At 41.0% G+C, this 26,167-nt stretch overlaps 1 protein-coding gene across 1 annotated transcript in view; it reads right to left on the bottom strand.

Annotated features, from left to right (window-relative positions):
• The window catches only part of LOC126176711 (sialin-like), a 189,098-nt gene extending 168,043 nt beyond the window's left edge, over positions 1-21,055 (bottom strand). Inside the window, exon 1 of the mRNA XM_049923877.1 lies at positions 20,964-21,055. Within this exon, the coding sequence (XP_049779834.1) occupies positions 20,964-21,003 (40 nt within the window). The 5' untranslated portion in view covers positions 21,004-21,055. The remainder of the gene's footprint in view (positions 1-20,963) is intronic.
• Between the last annotated feature and the right edge of the window lie 5,112 nt (positions 21,056-26,167).

Here is a 26,167-nt window from a genome sequence, read left to right as displayed (position 1 = left end):
TAGCAAAACTCCTTTACTACTTTAAGTGTCTCATTTCGTAATCTAATTCCCTCCGCATCACCTTACTTAATTCGACTACATTCCATTATTCTCGTTTTGCTTTTGTTGATGTTCATCTTATACCCTCCTTTCAAGACACTGTCCATTCCGTTCAACTGCTCTTCCAAGTCCCTGACAGAATTACAATGTCATCGGCGAACCTCAAAGTTTTTATTTCTTCTCCATGGATTTTAATACCTACTCCGAACTTTTCTTTTGTTTTCTTTACAGCTCGCTCAATATACAGATTGAATAACATCGGGGAGAGGCTACAACGCTGTCTCACTCACTTCCCTTTCATGCCCCTCGACTCTTATATATCTGGTTTCTGTACAAATTGTAAATAGCCTTTCGCTCCCTGTATTTTACCCCTGCCACCTTTAGAATTTGAAAGAGAGTATTCCAGACAACATTGTCAAAAGCTTTCTCTAAGTCTACAAATGCTAGAAACGTAGGTTTGCGTTTCCTTAATCTTTCTTCTAAGATAAATCGTAAGGTCAGTAGTGCCTCACGTTTTCCCATATTTCTGCGGAATCCAAACTGATCTTCCCCGAGGGCGGCTTCTACCAGTTTTTCCATTTGTCTGTAAATAATTCGCGTTAGTATTTTGCGGCTGTGACTTATTAAACTGACAGTTCGATAATTTTCACATCTGTCAACACCTGCTTTCTTTGGGATTGGAATTATTATATTCTTCTTGAAGTCTGAGGGTATTTCGCCTGTCTCGTACATCTTGCTCACCAGATGGTAGAGTTTTGTCAGGACTGGCTCACCCAAGGCCGTCTGTAGTTCTAATGGAATGTTGTCTACTCCCGGGGCCTTGTTTCGACTTAGGTCTTTCAGTGCTCTGTCGAACTCTTCACGCAGTATCGTATCTCCCATTTCATCTTCATCTACATCCTCTTCCATTTCCATAATATTGTCCTCAAGTACATCGCCCTTGTATAGACCCTCTATGTACTCCTTCCACCTTTCTGCTTTCCCCTCATTGCTTAGGACTGAGTTTCTATCTGAGCTCTTGATATTCATAGAAGTGGCTCTCTTTTCTCCAAAGGTCTGTACGTAGCACATCAGGAACATACGATGAGGAAAGACAGACAAGTCCGCAGCAGCAGAGCATAGCATCAACGAGAGACATGCGTTCGAATTTGAAAGAACGAAGAGGCTATGGAGAGTCAATGGTTCCTGGGACTCAGTTGTCAAAGAGGCAGTGGAAACAAGTTCGCACAAGAAGCTAGTAAACTGTGTTAGTGGATTTCAGCTTAGCATGGCACAGGATGCCACAATTGAGAAAATACGCCAGGTATGCTCCGTTTTGATGGCGGCGGCGATTTGACGCCCGTACGAACGGTCGCATCGCGCTCTCACACCACAGACACGGCACTGCCAGTAGAGGGACTAGGCTGTTAGTGCGGGTTGCCTACATCATGGCCAGGTATGCACTCAGGGGCAAACTTATTGTTCTCTTTTGATTGACAGGTCTTTAACCTATTCTTCTGTTAAGTGGTTTTCCATGTCACCTCCATTTCCTTTTGATTGACAGGCACTTATCCTATTGTCCCCCCACCCCCTCCCCTTCCCACAACCCCCCTCCCCACTCACTGCTACAGGTACACTTTCACCTTTGAGTTATTGGAACAGCTCCCCTACTCTTTTTATTTGATTTACTACTTAATTAAATTTATCAATTAATTAACCTTTCACCCACTGGTAAACCCCCCTCCCCCATAAAATGGCGGTAAGTTCAAATTCCATCAGAACAATGCAACACACCATGGCTAACTCCACTAACCTAAGAAAATGGCGGGAAAAAAGGGCACTTTGGCTACCTCCACTAACCTAAGTCATCCAACTGCCACCTTTTCCTGTGGATTGGTGGGAAAAGGACTCTTCATGTGCTGGACAGAAGTCTTTATTTTCAGTCTTCAGTTAAACAATTAGAGGCAGTACCGCCATCAAGTGTGTTCACCCCAAGGTCCAGAGTCCAACTGTGCTAGTACACAGTACTGCCACCAGAGTGTGCTGTCATCCCTTCTGTGATGGAATCCAAGATGGCGGTCTGGTGGTGGTGGAGAGGAAGGATCTCATAACAGGAAATTCAAGGGTATATTGATTATTTATAAAAAAAATTCGGTTTGTGGGATTGGATTTCTCTTGTTCATCATTCTCTGCTGTTTGGAAACATGTAGGTCTTGTAAGAAGCAATTACATGGGGCAAACATGTTGCATAACCTGTAACGCCAGAAATGCATATCCTCCTATTTCCATCTATTGTACTATAAATTTTTTCCTTATTTTGTTACCTGAATATATGACATTTCTGTGCCCTTATATATTGTAATTGTTTTACTACTTGTATATATATATTTATGCATCTATGTCGATGTATAATTGGTTTGTTTTGTAAATATTATTTGTATTTTTACACTGGGTCTTGCCTAGGGAAAACTATGCTATCGAACCATTACATCGATAGGTCGTGTGGAGAACCAAATTGTTCACGATCTTTGAGAGTGTTAACTCTGCCGCGTAGAAGCAAGCAGAGGAGAGTCTGGCTGGGGTAGGGCGGTGGAGCAGGTGTGTTGTGTGACGCTCCTGCGAGTTGCTGCACTTTCGGGGTTTGGCAGCATGTAATTGCACTCGACTTGCTATGATAGTTTCTGACACGGTGTCGCGGACGGGAAGCGTTAGCTGGCACACATCAAGAGCCCGTTTCGGCTGGTGACCGTGTCGAGAAGAAGGCGTGCCAACATCCAGGTTCTGCAACAGCGACGGCCAACAATGAGTGACTGTCGCCACCTCCTCGATCGACGACTTCAAACCTTCAATCAACCAACAAGGAAGACTGGTAGCACATAAAGTTTTAGAACTGTATGGCAGACCTCAGCTCTTCAAACTGTTAAATATTTCTCACTAAATTACAGCAACGTAGCATGAACCTTTGTTGCTCATTGTCCCAATTGCATTACCAAGCAGGGTCCCTTCCTTTTCCGAAATGAACCCGAGTGTCGTTGAAATTCAAACACCATCATTAAAGTAATATCATTCCATTTCACTGCTTTAATTTCAAAGTTCAGTTAAGGTATTCATAGCTGGTTACAATATTTAGATTACACAAGCACAAATTAAGAGTGCGAGTTTTGTTACCATATTTTAGCTTACCTGTGACTGCAGCTCAGCTTGGTACATACTAAATTTTACTGTTGTTAATTGTACAGAATCATTTAATTCAAGTTCAAAGTTAAATCTCTTATTTCTAAATTGCGTAGATTCAAGTAGCTTTTGTGATGATTGTTGAGGTAGCCCAAGACTAACCTTATTTTACTGAATTTCGATGTGCTTCAGAAACAAAGCTCACTATTAATTTCAGTCACTAAATTAACTTTCAGTTTTCCAGTTTTATTAATTCTTTTGCTAAATTAAGTCAGAGTGTAGCGAAATTTATTACTTCTGACAAACTTTCAGTTTTCACACTACACGTGTCAACCTTCAGTTGCCACGCTTCTAGTGCTAATTATATGTGTAATAACCTTTCTTTTTCAGCCACTATAGTAATTGTCCATGGGACTGGCGACCATAATTTCCCCCAAATCCCAAATATCTAATTACCTCTAGTTAATTGTTAACGTAACAGCCGCACATTTGCTTTCTTTGTTAACTTTACCCCTTTTCAAAATTAATTTCCACCAGTTTCATTTGCATTTTTCCTTTCATTTAGATGTAACCCTTTCCCCCCTCTTTACCGACAGATTAACTTCGGTGACGATTGCTTTTCACAAATTTCCATTAGGTACACGCGGTTTAATTTTTCACTGTCATTAATGTCGATAAGTGAGGGGGAGGTTACACGTGGCGACCTGGTGACAGAACAATCTTCAAATTTGAGGTTGTTCTGGACAAGAATTTTGCATTGTGCAAATCTCGTAACAAAGTACTGGTTACGAACAGGTCTTTACGTCAGCGAGAATAAGTAGAGGGAGGAATCCTAATTAGATTTGAGATTTGGCATTTATATTGAAAATTTGTAAAATGACTGAAGGCAACAATTACCAAAATTTGGTAGACTTGGGTACGGAACAATCGGTCGAACAGTGGGAAACGCGCACCGCGGAACCCATTGTTCAGGGGCAGGCGGCTAGCATGAAAGACGCGACCACCGAAACGAAACAAAGAGCAGAAATGGAATTCCAAACTTTAGAGAATGTTTCGGAATCGGAAGTGATAATCAAATCTGAATCCCTTGATGACGAATACGGGGGGACATTTAAAGGGCAACCCGCTACGGAAGAAAAACCGGTAGTTTTCGGGAATTTAACTGATTTATTGAATGTTTTGATTAACGAAATCAAGACTCAATCGGCAGGAATTAAAGCTCAGTCTGAAAAAATTGACAGGAAACTAGACGATCAGAACAAAGCTATTAATGTTGTTAACAACAATGTTGGAGTTGTTAACACAAAAGTTGATAAAATCAAAGGAGATATTGTTGTGATTAATACCGAAATCGGTAATCTTAAACAGGAAATTGCGAGTATAAATACTCGTTTTGATTCCGAAATTAGCAGACTCGAGAAAAGTGTAGGAGAAGCAGTTGCTCCGATCATCGAGAATAAGGTGACGGAACAAATTCAATTAGTGTAAAAAGAGGATCAACAGAAGGTGGAAACTTTAAAGGCTTTAGTATCCGAATTAGATACTAAAGTGGGGAAGCAGGCTGATACCTGCGAAGAGAAAAAGAGGGAAGTGGAAACGCTTGCGTCAACCACTTGCCAAGTAATTACGAGAGTGTCGGAATTAGAAAAGAAACTTGACGAATAACAGAGCTATGTGCCAATCTGTGCACATAGTTCGGAATTGTTGACGAAAGAGGAGCGGTTCGACACCTTGAAAAATGGCGGTATACACGCGACGGATTTCATTAAAAATTGTGAAAGAGTTTTACCCAGATCATGGACTAATGAGAGAAAAATTAATGCCGTTATTGACGTGTTGGCTGGTGATGCCAAGCGTCGGGGCTTAAACCTCAACATCACGAACCTCAATTTTGACGAGTTTAAAAATTTGTTTCTGGCTGAGTACTGTTCAGAGCAAAAACAACAAAGAGTCTGGCGCGAATTTGTCGTATCGAGGCCTTTCGATGCGAATTCGCGTGGCTCGATGAAGGAGTTTTGCGAGGGCTGGATCCGCAAGTTGGAATATTTGCGTGATCGCCGCACGGAATCCGAAATAGTCTGGGAACTCTACAAGAAGCTTCCAGACGATACAAAACGATACGTAGGAAGCAATTACAAGCCAATCAATGATTTCCTGGAAAGAGTTGAGGACGAGGACTATTGGCGCAATAATCGCGACAGTGATAGAGGCCGTGGTAACAACAACGGGTACCACAACGACCACAACAACGATAACCATGGGAATAATGCATACCGCAACCATGGCAGCAATAACAATAATTGTTCGGACCGTAATAACAATCGGTACAATGCAAATAATAACAGGAATGACGGAAACCATTATCATACTAACGTGATAAGGGCTTCGCAGAATAGTAATAACGCAAGAGGGTGTGATCAGCCGCCTCAGCAGCATCCGGGGAGCGGATCTGCTGGGACGAGACAGGGAAATCATTAGCCGCGCCGGTGAGGCCGACCTGGCGTGGAGAAATTTTGGCGGCCCAATAACAGTAGGAAACCGAGGTGTCATCGTTATGAAAATTCCGTATGGAATAATCTACGGCGGGAGAGTGTGCCAGTGTTAGGAGAAAGGAGTGCGCCCACAAGTAGTAGATCAGCTGTAGACACGGCAGCAGAAAATACATTCACTGTCAGTGAGAACAATTTAAGTAGTGTTCCGGAAATCGATTATAAAGTAGCAGCTGTAACACCCACAGCGGAACCGGAGATTGAGTTTAAGAATTATTCGCAAGTACTGAGAGAAGATCAGATGTCGGATAACACGTCCGTCATTGAGCGAGGGGATGCAGAGAGGGATGAGGTCTGGTTAAGGCAGTTCGGTCGCTTATACGACGAACTAAGAGATTATAGGGGCCTGTATGGGAGAAGTGTTTATGGGGAGTGCGTGCACGATTTTGCGCGTCTCGTCCCGCAGGAAGATAGTGTTTGTGAAATGATAGAAAGTTCTGGCCCTAACCGGCAGACTTTACCAGAAATAGTTGATGTTAATGGGGAGCACGATCAAGATTCGTCGTGTTTCATACCGCAAGATTTGGATGTTGAAGTAGTAACGGAAAGTTCTGGCCCTGACCGGCAGACATTACTCGGAGAGGTCACGGTTTGTAATAACTGACGGAAAATCTTCGGATGAATCATAAGTGATTTCTACCGTTCCCCAAGGTAGTTTTATAGGCCCTCTGCTGTTCCTTATCTATACAAACGATTTAGGAGACAATCTGAACAACCGTCTTAGGCTAGGCGCAAACTGAGACACGAGTGGCGCGAAGCAGCGCAGCGCGCATTTTTGTAACTTCACTGGTACGAATGGGACCACGCAAATTGTGACGCGGCGCGACTGGGAAGCGACACGCGCCTGCGCCAGGTCGCGCGGCGTTGTGGTTGTGGCTCAGTTTCTCGCGCCGCACCGTGGGAAATTTGAGGCGGGGAGCGGAAAAGTAGCCGTGCCGTATGCTCACATCGGCACGGCGCATATGATCAGTGGTAGTATTGCCCATACGATAAATATTACCTTACTGTATAATAAATTATATTGCCTTTTTGTAGTGTTTCGTTTTTCGCCATTTAAACGCTCCAGTTTTGTTCGTTAGTACATTACACTTTTCTGATATTTATATCTGTGTAGTTTTGTTTTGTTTTGTTTTTCTTCTGTCAAGAAAAATCCATACTTCAGTAACTCCTGAGCCATTGGCCGCTGGAATTGTATCATACGCCTCCGCGATTCTTCAGATTGCAAGAAGGGACAGAGGGTAGTGAATAAGGAAGCAAGGAATATTATAAAATCATGCGATTAAGAAGCAAGGCAGCAAAGTAAAACAAGGTTGTCTTCTCGCTGCCTAGTATGCTGGCGTATCTGTACGATCTTTTACAAAAATTTAGAAATGGATAATCTCCACAAGTGTGATCCTTTTGTGCTCCTGGTAAAAAGCGTCCAAGATCTGAAGCATAGAAATCTCACTGTGATTACTTGGATATGGATGTAATAATGTAATACGACACACTGTACTACACGCATGTGAACATTACATTTCCACTGCAAGCTAGAAACAGTCGAAAAGCAATCACAAATAACAATGTTTCAATTTGTTCGTTGTGTTGAGAAAAGCATTTCAATTGTTGCTTGCACATTATCAGCATTAATAAACTAATTATATAACAGGCTACACAAATGAAGAAAGTGGTCGGTATTTTGTTGAAATGTACTGCTGACAAAGGCAGATCTTCTTTCAAGACAGTGTTTTCCGAACTCCAGCTCAAAAGGCACACATAGCTAGCTTGTGTATTCCTGTCGGGCGCATTATCCTACGGTGCTGACAATACATTGACCATTGTGCTGTGCAACAGATCAATTGTTTATTTTTCTCAATAACAACTATTTTATTCGTGATCACACTTTGTCAGTTTGAGAAGCCATAGGTGAGTAACCAGCATCTGGCATGTGCCTATCATTCCGCCTGAAGTAACGCTCGTCATTATTTTAATACTGCTCAGATCAAGGGAAGCAATAAAATCTTTTGGTAAGTTTCCATTCCAGTCGCTCAGTGTTAAAAATACGATGGGTTACGGGGATTCCACCAAAATCCCAACAGAACTGGCAATCTATTTTTGTGTGAGTTGTTAACTTTTTCTCATTCAAAGAAGCATCACCGTTTGTGAGTAACGACCACATTTCTCTTGGTGACTGGTTTAATGGTACTTCCTTTGTCACAGTGTAATTTGCCAAACTCGTCTCACAGCAGCTATTGCGACAGAATTCCGAAACAGAGTGCCACATTAAACAAGTAATTGGCAATCACAGATCTCAATAGCTTACGAAGAGCCTCATAGTGTCGGTTTGCAGTAACATAAAAGAAGAAATTAGCCGGCCACTGTTGCCGAGAGGTTCTAGGCGCTTCAGTCCGGAACCGCGCTGCTGCTACTGTGTGATGTCCTTAGGCTAGTTAGGTTTAAGTAGTTCTAAGTCTAGGGGACTGATTACCTCAGATGTTAAGTCCCATAGTGCTTAGAGCCATTTGAACCATTTTTTTAAGCTCTTCTTCTGCTAGCTGTCGATAACTCTTCAAAAATTACAGTCACTGGAGTGAAATAAATAAAACGGGAAGTATAAGTACAGATATATCGTCATAGATAAGAAAGTTCCGTGTGTTAAAGAATTGGCAAAACACTCTCCTCCTTGTGTGCTATCATTCGCCAAACTATCGTTTCGATGTCTCGAGCGGTTTAGGAGCTATGAGAGATGTTGCGAGTATTTCATTCCCTTGTGCATGAGATCGGAAGTGAGCGCGCTACATTGGATCCATTTTCTCGAGATCGGAGGCAGATAGAGACCTCCTCCCAAGTCTAAACAAAAATTCAACATGTTAGCTAAATTTCATACGCAGCAACGTATAGTGTAATACACACCAAACGCAAAATCACAGCGACCCCTAATTTTCGTTGCAAACTTTCTCAGTTTTGCGTAGTGTCTTACTAAAATGTGTATATCACAATAAGAATGGTCATTAGCGAAATGATGGACACTTCGCCATGAAGCTGACATTTAACGCTACAAGTAAGGCAAGTATAAAATATTTTCAGTGAATAGTTTCTGTAAAATCGTTTGAGAAAGACAACGGGTTGCGCGCGCATCGGTTCTGTCAGCGCAGACCGTCACCAGTCGGCGCGCGCGAGTATGGTGTACGCTCCGCAATATGCGCTGCAACAGCGCGACTCGTGCGTGTCGCACCGTAGTGTCGTGTCACGTCTCACGTGCTATACGCGTCTCAATTTGCGCCTAGCCTTTAGGTTGTTTGCAGATAACGCTGCCGTTGTCGGCTAGTAAAGTCATCAGAAGATGAAAACAATATCGAAAAACGTTTTAGATAAGTTATCTGTCTGGCGCGAAAATTGGCAATTAACCATAAATAATGAAAAGTGTGAGCTCATCCACATGAGTGCTAAAAGGGATCGGTTAAACTTCGGTTAAACGATAAGTCAGTCAAATCTAAAGGCTGTAAATTCAACTAAATTCTGTACCTTGGAAATACAATTACTAGAGGTTTAATTTGGAAAGAATACGTAGAAAATGTATTGGTGAAGACGAACCAAAGACTGCTTTTTATAGGCAAAACACTTACAAGATACGACAGATCTACTAAAGGGACTGGCTACACGGTGCTTGTACGTCCTCTTGACGAGTTCTGCTGTGCGGATTGGGATCCTTACCAGATAGGACTAAGGGGAGTACATCGAGAAAGCTCAAAGAAGGGCAGCACGTTTTGTATTATCTCGAAATAGGTGAGAGAGTGTCACGGACATAATACAGAATGTAGTGTGGACATTGTAATGTTGATGCATTAAGTTGTTCTGAAAGCGGTGCTGATATTCAAGACAATAAAAGCGGGTTAAAAGCTGTGAGCTATCTGGGGAAGTTAACCTTGCATTACTGAGCAACTGTTTCACCAGGTATCCAGTCTAGCTTACCAAATTCCCAACCAGACTAACATTAATTATAATCTTTCAATAGTCATCTTACGACAACTGGTGATATATATACAGGGTTATTACAAATGATTGAAGCGATTTCACAGCTCTACAATAACTTTATTATTTGAGATATTTTCACAATGTTTTGCACACACATACAAAAACTCAAAAAGTTTTTTTAGGCATTCGCAAATGTCCGATATGTGCCCCTTTAGTGATTCGGCAGGCATCAAGCCGATAATCAAGTTCCTCCCACACTCGGCGCAGCATGTCCCCATCAATGAGTTCGAAAGCATCGTTGATGCGAGCTCGCAGTTCTGGCACGTTCCTTGGTAGAGGAGGTTTAAACACTGAATCTTTCACATAACCCCACAGAAAGAAATCGCATGGGGTTAAGTCGGGAGAGCGTGGAGGCCATGACATGAATTGCTGATCATGATCTCCACCACGACCGATCCATCAGTTTTCCAATCTCCTGTTTAAGACATGCCGAACATCATGATGGAAGTGCGGTGGAGCACCATCCTGTTGAAAGATGAAGTCGGCGCTGTCGGTCTCCAGTTGTGGCATGAGCCAATTTTCCAGCATGTCCAGATACACGTGTCCTGTAACGTTTTTTTCGCAGAAGAAAAAGGGGCCATAAACTTCAAACCGTGAGATTGCACAAAACACGTTAACTTTTGGTGAATTGCGAATTTTCTGCACGAATGCGTGAGGATTCTCTACCGCCCAGATTCGCACATTGTGTCTGTTCACTTCACCATTAAGAAAAAATGTTGCTTCATCACTGAAAACGAGTTTCGCACTGAACGCATCCTCTTCCATGAGCTGTTGCAACCGCGCCGAAAATTCATAGCGTTTGACTTTGTCATCAGGTGTCAGGGCTTGTAGCAATTGTAAACGGTAAGGCTTCTGCTTTAGCCTTTTCCGTAAGATTTTCCAAACCGTCGGCTGTAGTACTTTTAGCTCCCTGCTTGCTTTATTCGTCGACTTCCGCGGGCTACGCGTGAAACTTGCCCGCACGCGTTCAACCGTTTCTTCGCTCAGGCCGACCCGTTGATTTCCTCTTACAGAGGCATCCAGAAGCTTTAAACTGCGCATACCATCGCCGAATGGAGTTAGCAGTTGGTGAATCTTTGTTGAACTTCGTCCTGAAGTGTCGTTGCACTGTTATGACTGACTGATGTGAGTGCATTTCAAGCATGACATACGCTTTCTCGGCTCCTGTCGCCATTTTGTCTCACTGCGCTCTCGAGCGCTCTGGCGGCAGAAATCTGAAGTGCGGCTTCATCCGAACAAAACTTTATGAGTTTTTCTACGTATGTGTAGTGTGTCGTGACCATATGTCAATGAATGGAGCTACAGTGAATTTATGAAATCGCTTCAATCATTTGTAATAGCCCTGTATATATAAAGAGAATTTAAATAAAAAGAAATAAATCAGTTTATATTTGGACATTTATTTTGACATTGATCATTGTTCCGTTAAAATTTCCGCATATTAAACTTGATTCATAATTAAACTGGTGGCTTATTTAGGTTTGTGAAAATGTGAGTTTGTAATCTTACGGAACACATCAAATATGGAGCCAAGATTGGTAGACTGCATACAACACTGCATTCATAAAATAACACACAAAGAACGTTGGAACATATGCAAGAGGAAATTAACCACAACCAACCAATTCAATTTTCACCCAAAGAAGTTACATTCGTAGCGCAATCCTGTCTGTCATGAAATTACCACACACTGGTATACTAAATTCATACTAACTCTCTGTGAAATCTTCCTGAAAAGAATAGCTGAGGGCTACTTTGATGATTACACCACATGCTTCACGTGGTCAACTTGGTTTACACAAGGAGCGTAACTCCACAACAATTTTGATAATTAAAATAAATTACATCGAAACGCAATTTACAAAAGAAAAACCTCGAACTGGTTACTATTGTTTTACTATTAACCTGATGGGTCAAACAATTGTATAAGCACGTGGTACTGGTCTCACAAAGTACACCCCACGTGGGTTGAACATAAAGAAAAGTTGCTATATTGAAAAATATTGTAAAGATGAGACGTTATAAACTCAAGCACATTCGCATTTAAGATTGATGATCTTAGTTAGAGCTACGGATCATCAACACGTGGTTCCACTTTACTCACAAAGTAGTGACAAAGCAACTACTGGAAGATATTCTGAACTTCACACTCAAATTACACTGCATTGCAATTTAAGATAACATAAGATATTTTAGATCTAACCCTGAAATAAAGGTGATTAAATTTTCAATTAGGCTGAACTTAAGAAATCCATTGTCCTACGGACTTAGCAGAGACGCGCTTAGCCAGAGATCTTACCACTTCAGACGCAGACCGACTGGCCTGGACCCCTACTGAGGGTGCTTCACAGATACAAAACGGAAGTGACCATAGAGGCAGCTTCCTATACCAGCATGACAAGGGACGGGCAGGACCATACCAAGAATAGAAACCTCTTTGCTTTTAGAAAGCGTAGCTACCTGTTCCGACATTGGTCCTACTGTTCTCTAGCAGACCGGCTTGTCTGCTACCATCTAGCATGCGACTAGAAATACATTTGCTCATTCATCCTTTCACACAGAAGGGAAGGGGGATGACAGTATCTTATCATATACAGTATATAAAAGAAAGCGGATGTAGGATCCGTATGAGACTGTGTGACATGAATTACATATTAACAGTGTTTCAACGTGTAGTAGTGTGACAGATTGTTCTTGATTATGTGTAAAAGTAATACGTTCCACTGCTCAGTCTCCTCCCAGATAGAGTCAGAAACACAGCAGTAAATTTAGAAGTGGAATTTATGCCGTAAATGACAACAGATTTAAGAAATTAACATGAAAGGAATCCAACAGAGACATTTCAGCATCACTAAAACAAAGGCGTTTCTCGTTGCGACAGAGACTTCTCACGAAATTTCATTCACCAACGTCTCCTCCATATGCGAAAACGTTTTGTTGACGGCAACCTAACTAGGAGAAGCGATCATCATAATAAAGTAAGGGAAATTAGAGCTCGCATGGAAAGATACAGCTTTCGTTTCTTCCGCACGCTATTCGGAAGTGGAATAACAGAGAACTATGCTGATGGAGGTTAGACCAACCCTCTGCCAGGCACTTAAGTCTGATTTACAGAGTAACCATATAGACGTATATGTAATGCTATTCTGTTCTTTCTACTTGCTGGTTGGATAATGAATTATACTTTCTGAAATGGGACTTTTATCTGTCAAGTCGTAAATGGAACTTAATGAAATGCTTTTACAGCCGGTTGCCGAACAAACAGCAGTAAACAATTCTGAAATAAGTTTTCTAGTAAACTTAATAGTAAATGTTCTTAGTTGTGTTTTCTTCTCAGTGGGAAGCTTTACCCCTCCTGTCCTCTGCGATGTCGTCTCGAATACAGCCGCCGTAGAAGTTGCTAACTGTTGACTGTGTCGCCTAGTGAAAGAAACTTCTATTTCTTTGCGGTGAGATAAACTATTTGTCAAATATACAGGATGTTACAAAAAGGTACGGCCAAACTTTCAGGAAACATTCCTCACACACAAATAAAGAAAATATGTTATGTGGACATGTGTCCGGAAACGCTTACTTTCCATGTTAGAGCTCATTTTATTACTTCTCTTCAAATCACATTAATCATGGAATGGAAACACACAGCAACAGAACGTACCAGCGTGGCTTCAAACACTTTGTTACAGGAAATGTTCAAAATGTCCTCCGTTAGCGAGGATACATGCATCCACCCTCCGTCGCATGGAATCCCTGATGCGTTGATGCAGCCCTGGAGAATGGCGTATTGTATCACAGCCGTCCACAATATGAGCACGAAGAGTCCCTACATTTGGTACCGGGGTTGCGTAGACAAGAGCTTTCAAATGCCCCCATAAATGAAAGTCAAGAAGGTTGAGGTCAGGAGAGCGTGGAGGCCATGGAATTGGTCTGCCTCTACCAATCCATCGGTCACCGAATCTGTTGTTGAGAAGCGCATGAACACTTCGACTGAAATGTGCAGGAGCTCCATCGTGCATGAACCACATGTTGCGTCGTACTTGTAAAGGCACATGTTCTAACAGCACAGGTAGAGTATCCCGTATGGAATCATGAAAACGTGCTCCATTGAGAGTAGGTGGAAGAACATGGGGCCCAATCAAGACATCACCAACAATGCCTGCCCAAACGTTCACAGAAAATCTGTGTTGATGACGTGATTGCACAATTGCGTGTGGATTCTCGTCAGCCCACACATGTTGATTGTGAAAATTTACAATTTGATCGCGTTGGAAGGAAGCCTCATCCGTAAAGAGAACATTTGCACTGAAATGAGGATTGACACATTGTTGGATGAACCATTCGCAGAAGTGTACCGGTGGAGGCCAATCAGCTGCCGATAGTGCCTGCACACGCTGTACATGGTACGGAAACAACTGGTTCTCTCGAAGCACTCTCCATACAGTGACGTGGTCAACGTTACCTTGTACAGCAGCAACTTCTCTTACGTTGACATTAGGGTAATCGTCAACTGCACGAAGAATTGCCTCGTCCATTGTAGGTGTCCTCGTCGTTCTAGGTATTCCCCAGTCGCGAGTCATAGGCTGGAATGTTCCGTGCTCCATAAGACGCCGGTCAATTGCTTCGAACGTCTTCCTGTCGGGACACCTTCGTTCTGGAAATCTGTCTCGATACAAACGTACCGCGCCACGACTATTGCCCCGTGCTAATCCATACATCAAATGGGCATCTGCCAACTCCGCATTTGTAAACATTGCACTGACTGCAAAACCACGTTCGTGATGAACACTAACCTGTTGATGCTACGTACTAATTTGCTTGATGCTAGTACTGTAGAGCAATGAGTCGCATGTCAACACAAGCACCGAAGTCAACATTACCTTCTTTCAATTGGGCCAACTGGCGGTGAATCGAGGAAGTACAGTACATACTGACGAAACTAAAATGAGCTCTAACATGGAAATTAAGCGTTTCCGGACCCATGTCCACATAACATCTGTTCTTTATTTGTGTGTGAGGAATATTTCCTGAAAGCTTGGCCGTACCTTTTTGTAACACCCTATATAGACAGGTACTGTGTTTCACTTCCCTTTTGTATTAACCCACAACACAGCCTTATTCATTAAACTGTTATAACAGAAAGAGAGATAAAAATGTTCGCGTCCCCTCTTCATCAAGAAACATAAGAGACTCTTCTCTTGGTACCGACTCAAGAAAATTTGACAGTCACAGTATCTATACTGCAGCGCGTAGCTTTCTTTTTCGCCTTACGTATACCTCTTTGGAAACATGTAGCAAATGCCATTGCAATGTTGTGATATTGTGTTAAACATTGAAGGATTATGTTCATTGTTTATTTACATCTATATAAGTCTCAAACAGAGTGCCTTACGAAAATCTGCAATTTATGAGACAGCACAGTGCGCCCTGAAATGTCGCATCCACCTCCATTACATCTACCGTCACCACCATCGCAGTCACCAAAACAACAACAGCAACAGTGATATTTCCTGCCAGATGAAATCTGTGTGCCAAACTGGAAAAGCAGGAGATAACTAGTTGGCGGAAGTAAAGCTGTGGGGATGGTTCGTGAGTCGTGCTTCGTTAACTCAGTCGGTAGAGCAATTGTTCGTGAAAGTCAAAGGTCCCGGGTTAGAGTCCCAGTGTTTCACACATTTCTAACCTGCCAAGAAGTTTCGTATCAGTGCACATTCCGCTGTGGAGTGAAAGTTTCATTATGGCTACAACAGCAATAACTGGCAACCAGCAGAGCTCGCTTTTGAGCCCTTTCTCAAGCCCGTCCTACCAACAAAATAGTTGTCAGACCAAAGGTATTCTTCATTGATCTGTGCAGATATTGCAGTTCTACTGTATTTTTTATAAGTCAAAAGGGCTTTAATACTAGCACTGATGATATTCACGCAGTGATTGGAATCGATTTGCAACAGAAACAGCGATTTCTGCTTCAACGACCAATGCTGACCATCCTTTTGTTATCATTAGTGGTGTGGTGGTCGTGACGCACCCAGCTCCTGATAGAATCTCCATTCAGCCAAGCATTCGTTGTAGTTCATATTTTATAGTTAGTTGTAGGCTATTTAATAAAAATATATTTGAATAATTTCTTATCTATATGTAGATAAGAAATGCTAAACAAGGTAGAATTGCGGTGCCGCATATAAGAAATAAGGAGTAGCAGTGACCGTAGCGTGACGTAGAAGTAGAGTAGAAACAAACATTAAAATTTTTCTTATAACAGCTTTCTGCATGTAGATACGTTCTTTAGCATACATAATTTACAAGGAGCATTGGTAAATATAAGTACTACTTTACATACTACACACAGATTCATTAAGTTGTTTTCCAGGAAAGCCAATTAAATATTTCAGTGGGCTCATGATGGTACCGACGTTTCCGCAATGATCTACAGAAACAAATGGTTCAAATTACTTGCAAGCATAAAAATCTTTTGCGCAAACCCCAGTCAGAGAAAGCAACGTAATTTTCTGGGTTGAGTTGAAAGGTAGCTAATGAAACGCTGTTTATCAGCAAACTTAAAATTAAATAACGTAAACTTTAATTCAGTCTGTTTTATTCTCATTTTGAATCTGTTTGAATGAGCATTGGAATGAATCACATATAATAAACTCGGAAAATCTACTTGGAGGTCAAAAACGGACAACATCGATGTATCTGAACATCTTTATTACTGCGTAATGGGGTTTTAATCCGGGAAATCTACGATCGTACAAGTCTCGCCAAGCCTTCAGACTGAGGTTAACATTAATGAATGAAACCTTAAGATGAGTGGGTGATATTTATTGGTGCTTCCGACATGAAACTGTGTTCACGCTCCTTTCGGAATAGTATCGTACAAAAACTTTATCTCGGCTGTACAGTTCGCTCAGGCCACTTAACCCTTGCCTCTTGCTAGCCACAGCGCTGTCAATTGGAGTCAATATCTGTCAGTTTATACTATAGGCGTCACTAAGCAGTTATGAACTGCGTTGGTCACCAATGTGAACTTCATACGACCCAAATTCAGAGTCCGTCACTAACGATACACTAACTTTTGTCATGGTGTGCTGAAAGAATAAGAAATTATTCGTTTTAGAATAGCTGATTCCACATGCTTCTGTACAATGAGTGTGTTTTTTCCGACGATATGGAGTGAACGTGTAAAATTTTATAGCGCAAAGATTGAGGGTAGCAGTAAAAGTGAAATTGATGTCATATGTACTCCACTTTGCATTCTAGAGGTACGTACTTCACTCCTGCTCTGTAACATAGATTTACCATCGGAGATACTGATATGTTTTGCTTCTATTATTCTATTGGTGAATTTCTGCATTACTCTCAAACTGCAACGAAATATTGATAGCAAATTTCATCATTAATGAAATACACTTTGAGGTTGTGACTAATATTCCCAGTGACCTAAATAAATGCATGTGTACGTAAATAGTTCTAATAACTATATTTTGTGTAATGAATGCTTTTTGCTTGACTGAGGAGCTACCCCAGTGCATTAGACCCTACGAAACTAGTAAATGAAAATATGCACAGTATGGTAACTTCATGATTTCTCTTTTTACGAAATGAAAAAAAAAACATTCTTATGGTAAAACTGGATGAATCCAGGAGTTTTACTGAACAAAAAATGAGGGTATATTAGGCTTTAACGTCACGGAGACTATGCAGTCATTAGAAAAAGAACAAAAACATACGAGCATTTCCCATAAACGGCTTAGTGAAACCACAAAAAATATAAATCATTTTGGCCAGACAGGGAATTGAACCGTCGTCCTTCCTAATGCGAGTCCAGTTCACTATATGCATTTTCAAGTTTTCATCAGTATGCACCCCAGAACTCAGTAATTTGTGTCCTGGTCAGCATTTTTTAATAATATGCCACGTCAGTTGGAGGCGAAGGGTTTTTGAGAGTACCAAACTCAATGAGTTGTGATTTTACAAAGTTTAGGGACAGCCCTTTTCACAGAAATTGTTAATAAATTTACTAAAAACATGCTTTATTATTTTCCCTGTTTATTGTTCTCTGTTTAGCTTGCCAATAAAACTTTTCTCATCTGCAAAAGTATCGATTGTTTATCTTGATACAAATAAAATGGTAGAACTGTAATTAAGGATCGATAATCGAACCTTGTGGAAAGCCCAATGTGGTTTCTCCTGACTTAGGTAATGTGGGCTCTCTCTATTTATATTATATGAATATCATAATGTATCCGCATGTGTCCTGTTTCTCAAACAGGAACCAAGCGAGACATGTAGTTAACCATTGTATCTCATAAAGTGATTATGACAAAATGAATGAAGACGGTAGATGTAACGTACAACACGGGAGAATTTTCTTTGGAGCACTGCATTTCCCACACTGGTGTATGTCTACATGTAAAGTATTTCATTGAAAGCGATATCTTTTTGAAAATAGCCTCTGCTGAAAGTAACTGCATCTTCATTGCACTTCTACACAGACTACCACTCAACAGTAAGTTTAAGAAAGATTAGCAATTCTGTCTTTTGCTCCTTATAATTTGCTGCTTTCTTTGGTAATGGAGAGTCTTGGACTTGTTCTGTACATTGAATGTGCATGTGTGTGTTGTTGTAAAAATTATCCAACGTATTTCTCTTTCTTCAATAAATAAAGTAATCAAAACTAAAGTTTCATGCTTGCATCAACGTTCTGCCACTAATTTTTCTTCATCAGTTTTCATCACACCATTCACTGACAGCAGAAAAATGTTTATATTTTGGAAATTTACAGATCACGAAATTTCATTTCTCCCTTCAGTCCAAATGGCAACTGCTAATTTCAAAATAAAATCATTTAATGTGAAAGTCAGAAATTCCAAGATTCGATAAGTGATGAGGAAACGAATTTCAATTTTAGTGTTGAGTCTGAAAAGACATCAATAAATTACTCTAATTCTTCAGTTGTTAAGTGTTGACGGAAATTTTGTGCTAAAAGGACCATTGATTCAGTTATGTTGATCAAGTTCTTCTGGAAAGTACTTCAGAAAGTAATCAATGAGTTCAGTTAAATGATCCACAAATACAAACTTCAATCCTTCACTCAACTGAAATTTGTGTCACGTTCAGGGAAAACGTAATGTATAGCTTCATCATTAAACTTCTACTTCCACAATAAGGTCTTCCACTATGATGTGAGATTCTTGCTTCCTGCTACAGATTAGGTAGCTCAGTAAGTTGAAGGGAGAGACTGTGTAGGAATCGAAGCTTTTTTAGCGATTATTTTTTTCTGACATTTCTTTTAACTTGAGAGAACGGTATTCTCGTGGTTTGTTTACAAAACCATCCTGATTTGACTCCAAATGTCGTTTCATTTTATTATGGAGCACGCTTTGAATAGCTAGGACTGTGAAACATATCACAGATTGTGATCGTCCTCCATTTCCAAGTAGTACACGTAAAACCGAAATTCAAGTACCCATCGTCATACTTCCTGCATATTCGTCTATACATTTCTTTCGAACTCCATGATGCATTTGAAACATAAAATTTTGTATTTACATTTAAAAATTGGTTCATGCCAACAGATAGACAAAAATTGAAACGATATACATTCAACGGATGTAATTTTCAAACTGATTTTTACCGAATAAAAATGAATGAGCCTTCAGTACGACTCAACCACCTACCACACTGCCATGTTAACAACACTTATGTGACGAACAGTTATACATCATCACTAGCGTACACGTAGTTCTTTAACTCAGAAAGCAAATAAGCCAAATTATTACTTTTATGAGGCCATTGTGCCACCCCTGCTGTAATACTACAACATCCCTGGAAGCCGCGACGCACAGTTTGAAAACCACTGAGTTAGCCAAACCTAATTTGATGCGCTCTTCCTGAAGTGAACTCGAGCTTATCTTAATTCGAAGGTGCCAAAATATCGTATCTATTATGCCAGTGACTTCCCACTTCAGAGGTACTAGAACTGGAGGACACATTAAGTAACGTCACTGTGATCCTTCCCAAATCATTATTAAATATTTTGTCACACATTCTGTTGCTCTGTGCTCTTTAGTAATAACGTCGAACATATGACAATAAAAGGAAAACCAATGAGTAAATTATCTTTATATTTATAAACGTAACATGTGGTTCAAATGGCTCTGAGCACTATGGGACTTAACTGCTAAGGTCATCAGTCCCCTAGAACTTAGAACTACTTAAACCTAACTAACCTAAGGACATCACATACATCCATGCCCGAGGCAGGATTCGAACCTGCGACCGTAGCGGTCGCGCGTTTACAGACTATAGCGCCTAGAACCGCTCGGCCACTCCGGCCGGCTATACGTAACATAGGAATCACTCATGTGGAGTAATGCTGTTAAAATATTAAAAAATTTATCTAGTTTGTGAAATTATCGTGAAGCTTGCTTTACAGTACATCGAGTTACTGTATAAGTTGTAGACATTCCTCCTGTGTAAGTATGAATCATTATATCTGACGTATTGAAGCTGTTGATGGTTAGCACCAAGTGTCCCTACCGATAAATTTCCAAGTTGAGTGAATTCTGTTTATCAGTTGGAACGCATACGTAAATAAGTCTTGTCAGTTAAACGAAAACGAAACTAGGATAACAGTGACTTACTGTCTCAAGTTTAATTGCTACCCGCACGTCAAATACTTAACTCCCTTTCTTCGGATGGTCACTGAACTTCTGAGTTTCCATGGTAGTTGGATACACCACGTTACTCTACAAAGAATATGGCAAATTGGAGAAAAGTAAATTAGGGGAAAGCAAGTAGATATGATTTCAGCTATACTGTTCTTTTTCACAAACTGAAGAGACGACTACTACTGAACAAAGAAGAAAGTAAGAATGAAGGAAACAACCTTCACCGAAGATCAAACAAACAGGTGCAACAGAGAGTGGTATCGTTCAAGATGGTACGATACGTGATAGCCATTGCTGACAGAAATTCGAATAGCACGATTGGTTTCGTGTTGTTCTTACCACTACCATGCTCTGACTTTACATCCCAATTTCACTTTTTTCTGTAATTTATAGTATTCGCAATTTACGGCTTACAAAGACCTAAGAGGAGCCTAGGAACTTTTCAGTAAGTAGCAATTCAGTGACATAGCACCAAGAATTTTGTAACACATCGGAGAAACTATTGAGATGTTGAGGCAGGGCCATACCAGTAACAATAACTCACCTTGGCTGTCCTGCAGCCTTGTGGCAGGTTCCGTCGTCATGTTCTGTTCCTGGGCACCGCTTCCTGGGCCGCACTGCGCCCCTGATGGCCAACTGTCCTCTGGTCTGATGCTGTAGCTTTGTAACTGTTTTTACCGCGTAGTGGAAGGCGCTGTGAAGGGACTGAAGCGGTGGAAGGGTGGGGAGACGCGAACGTCCTCCAGGGCTCACCTCACTTGTCCTCTGAGGCGTACGTCACACCAGCGGTGCCAAACAAACACTTGTTATTTGGCAGGAGAGAAAGGGAGGAGAGAGAAAGAGAAGAGGGAGAGGAAGTAAATACGGGCACACTCTTTTGTTTTTTACTTAAATATACTTCCTTTTAGAAAAAAATTCTAGATTTTTGACGTTCATGAAGAACAACAGTGTGACGCATGAAAAACCGGCCCCGAGTACAGACTGCTCGCAAATTGCGCACGAGTTGTTGCCCGCCACGATCAGATACAACAAGAAATAGATAAACACGTAATAATCAGATAATAAAGGTGTAATAAACAAGCTAATACAAAGGTCTATATTTACTGAATTAATCTTGTCTTTCATATTACATGACAATAGGTGCTGAAATTGACCACCTTGTGCTTTCAGTGGACTTTTACGCGCGCCTGTGTTATTATACACTTTGCGCAACTCTGCCGCCTCATTTCTCAAAATTTCGTCAAAAATATTGTCCTGTAAGTCTCTTGACGTTCTTGGGTTATTTTCATACACTTTTCCCTTAAGACTTCCCCAGCGATAAAGGTCACAAGTGGTCAGCTCCGACGAACGCTTCGGCAGCAATCCATTGCTGACAGTACTTTCTTTTCTGAACCTTTCATGAATTCGTGAGACTGATTCGCGTGGAGTGTGACAAGTCGCCCCACCTTATTGAAAGACTGCCCACGTACATTCATATTAGGTCAACAGTGCGTGAAATTCCTCAAAAGTTCGCTTACATACAGCAGTGCTTACTGTTGTTTCAAAAATTTTGGGACCCACATTCCGACTAGCTGACACGGTAAATCCACTCCGATTTTTTTTAACCGTGAAGACATTCGTCATTAATCGTATAGAGATTGTTTGTTAACCAATATCCGGTGTTCTTGGAGTTCAAATGTTCTGTCAGGTGGAACCAGTCTTCATCACCTACGAAATACAGCAGCGGATCCAACATTCCACTCTCAGTTGTTTGACATAGCCACATACAGTAAGTCGCATGTTTTGCCTTATCCTCCTCCTTCAGTTCTTGGACACTAGTTATTTTGTAGGGCTTCATCCAAGTATGGTTTAAAGCACGTTGACAAAATCTACACGAAAAGTTCACTTGCGACAATTTATGTGCTGTCTTCTTTGGATCATTCGTGCTCGAATATCCGCCATCACAGCAGCTGTACGAACGGACGGGGCTCGATTCTTTTTTGCTTTTGTAACTGATCCTCCATGTGCCATCCCTGCCACAAACTTTTTTTCATAAGTGACGGAACAAAGACTGAAAATAAGTTAAACACTGTCAAAGACAGTAATGACAAACATTGAAATATAAGTGTGATGAAAACATTACGTCATTAAAAGAACCAGCGTGTTTATATGTAATTGAAATAAAATCACTGATAGTGTAAAATTATTATTATTATTGTTCTTGTTCGTTTGATGAAGAAAGACACTTTCGTTTGTCTCGTTTCAAGGAAGTAGGTCTCAATCGCCGCCATTGGTGACGAAACCTGTAAATACGCTGCCTGTCTGCTCTCGTCTGAGAATGTAAGTGTAATTCTGCGGAATATAGATTCTAAGGTTTATGTGTTAACTTTCATTAATCGAAAAAGTCATTGTCCGCTTCCTCGTCTCATCACATCAATTGATTATCGGATTGGCCATTTTCTTAGTCAATGGCGGTTAGACGCCTTTGAACTAACAGTAAATATAAAGTCGTATTACACGGCAGTAATAACCTTGATAGCTGAATATAAATACTATTTATATCTGCAAGATTAAAGTGTTCGTAATTAAAAGTATTTTTTTGTTCAGAGAGAGAAAATTAGAGCATTGCACAAAGTTTGTGGCAAAGATTAACTTTCTTGGCGGCCTACAGTCGCATTTCCATTCTTTACGTAAAAGTTATTAATATCAAATACAAATTAGTGAGCATGAATTTTTATATCAGCCACTGCCGAAGATATGTTCAAAATAGCCGGGACACAAAAATTAATATCATATGCACGTGTGCTTGCTTGTGATTTGGGAAAGGTTAATTAAACGGCAACCACAGCCACACAATTTATCTTTTCGCTTCGTAAGAAGCCAGTTCGCGCTCATGGTCGATTGTTGCCCGATCGCAAGCGCAGCGACTACCAAATTAGCAGCAATATCAATTTCTATCGCGATCGCCATAATTTGAAGCGAGCGCGAATTTCAGTTCTGCTGATGCGCTACACGCACACAAAATCAGATAAAGGGTAGTCAGGGGCTGGTATATCCAGTATGCCACTTTGTCACCGAATCCTGCATACTCCTTTTTGCTGGTAAGGAAGCGCCAGGAAACTTCCTTGCAAAAATGTCCCGAGTTGTCGTAAATAAACGGTAGACATATACGCTTCCACTATTGCGATTCTTTCTTGAAGAAATATGTACCTCACACGCCTGAACCAAGCCGCAACGACTTTCATATTGGCAACATAAAATGTAGTCGTAACGGCTTGACAATTGGCGGGAGGAAGTGAACAGTCTAGTACTCGGAGCGGATTTTTTGTGCACCACCCCGTACAACATGTTTATTACAGGGTAGGAGTCAAAACGATGAATAGTATCAATTATATGCGACTGCAGGCTTTCTCGGCGTATTTCAGCTATGAAACCTTCACGGGCTATCAGCCGAGTGGCGTCGTCTTCTAGTCGCAACGTTTCAATGGACTGCGTATCCATCTTCGCCTGAAAATGATGGATACGCAATCCATTGAAACGATGCGACTAGAAGACGACGCCACTCGGCTGATAACCCGTGAAGATTTCATAGTATCAATTAATTCTATTCGAAAACGACGGTTCACAAAAAGCTCATAAAATAGCAATAAAAAAATGTGGTGTAGATATGGCTCCTGCCCTAAAAGCCATCAAAAATCTTTTAAAATGTTTTAATGAAACTGGATAAAACAATACAATATAGTTCACTGTTCTACAAACTTGTGTACTTAAGAATTGTAAAACACCACCAGTTCAATAATTATTTACAAAATGGTTCAAATGGCTCTGAGCACTGTGGGACTAAAATCTGAAGTCATCAGCCCCCTAGAACTTAGAACTACTTAAACCTAACTAATCTAAGGACATCACACACATCCATGCCCGAGGCAGGATTCGAACCTGCGACCGTAGCGGTTCCACACTGAAGCGCCTATAACCGCTCGGCCACCCCGGCCGACAATTATTTACAGAAATCGCAAACATAAATAGCTCTTTCAGGCCCAGCGCAATCTAACAGTGTCGACATGTGGCTGGTCTGGTAACACAATAAACTCATACTTCTTCGCTTTCTTTTTTTCTTGGGAGGACTTTTCATCATAAAAGAAGCAAGTTGCGCGGCTCGAGTCTAATGAATTCCCATTATTGATATCCAGTGTACCTACATAGCACAGCCTGGAGCAACTAGCTAGCTGCAAGCCTTGTTTGATAACGACGGGACGGATTCGGCGAGGATTATTAGAGGATAATAAGTTCCGTGGGTATTTGAATCGTGGACTTCTTGTGTGTGTCGCTATCCTTTTTAACGTTAGACTGTAATTCTGTGTTGCTTATACAGGAGATGCTAGAAACCAGCTGGAAACGGAATAGTGACTGATTGTGGTGCTCCTTTTCCCGTGCCGCAGTCGGATCCGTGTGTTTTTTGAAAGTAGTTGGATTCCTACAGGGCACTGATGAGAGGTATAGAAGAACTGATTATTTTAGCGCTGTCTCGTAGGCCAAATCTAGCCTGGCGACCCTAATTTACCTTGATAGTATATGTGTAGTTGTGCAGAGAAGCAATCTGGATCCGCTGACAATCTTTCCGGAGGAAGTCTACATAGGGTGATTAATCTCACTCACCGCAAACCGCTGAATCCCTATTACGCTGTAAAGGACCTTTGCCAGACGTCTTTTATAAAAGATGTATTATAAAATCTTTGACGGTTTACTGGTGTACTATGATTGTTAGAGAGTGGCTCTAGCTTTCATAAACGATCTTTCAAAGAACTTTGACAGTGTAATATGGGCTTAAAAGTGAGAGAGTTTGGCCATTGTCGCGAGTGTGAGTTTACCAGGTGCTACGTAAGGTCCATGGACAGGACGTGGAAAAAAGTTTCGTGTAGTGTTACAGGAGGCTGCTAAAAACTAAGTGAACTGGTAAGTTAATAAATTGCAGACTCGCAGAGGTTAGGAAATTGTGGGAAACCCTGACTAGGACAAGTGACAGTATGGTAGGATATGTGTGAAGACACCAGGGAGTATCCTCCGTGCTACTAAAAGGTGCAGTAGAGGCAAAAACTGAAGAGGAAGACAAATATTGTTACGTATATTACTGCCGAATCAGCCTAATAGCTCATGCGTCCGTGTTGCTGACAAGACTAACATAGAGAACAATCGAAAATAAAATTGTGGATCTCATAGGTGACGATCAGTTTGGCTTTAGGAAAGGAACATGCACCATAGAGGCAGTTCCGACGTTGCTGTTGATCATGGAAGAAAGGTTGAAGAAAAATCAAGAAACATTCATAGGATTTGCCGATCCCGAAAAAACGTTCGCCAATGTAAAAAGGTGCGACATGTTCGAAGTTCTGAGAACAATAAGGGTAAGATAGGGAAAGACGGGTGGCGCAATATTTACGTGAAGTAAGAGGGAATGACAAGAGAGGAAGACCAAGAACGAAGTGCTCGGCTTAAAAAGTGTGTAAGCGAGGGATGTAGTCTTTCGCCCCCACTGTTCAGTCCATACATCGAAGGAGCAATTACGCAAATAAAAGAAAGGTTCAAGAGTGGGATTAAAACTCAGGGTGAAAGGACATCAATGCTAAGATTCGTTGATGACATTAATATCCTCAATGAAAACGAAGAATAATTGCAGGATGTATTGAATGGAATGAACAGGCTAATGAGTACAGAATATGGTTTGAGAGTAAATCGAAGAAAGACGCAAATAATTTGAAGTAACAGAAATGA

The sequence above is a fragment of the Schistocerca cancellata genome, chromosome 3, assembly GCF_023864275.1.
Source record: "Schistocerca cancellata isolate TAMUIC-IGC-003103 chromosome 3, iqSchCanc2.1, whole genome shotgun sequence".
Lineage (NCBI taxonomy): Eukaryota > Metazoa > Arthropoda > Insecta > Orthoptera > Acrididae > Schistocerca > Schistocerca cancellata.
The sequence above is the reverse complement of the archived record's forward strand: the minus strand, read 5'-3'. Positions and strand labels throughout refer to the sequence as shown.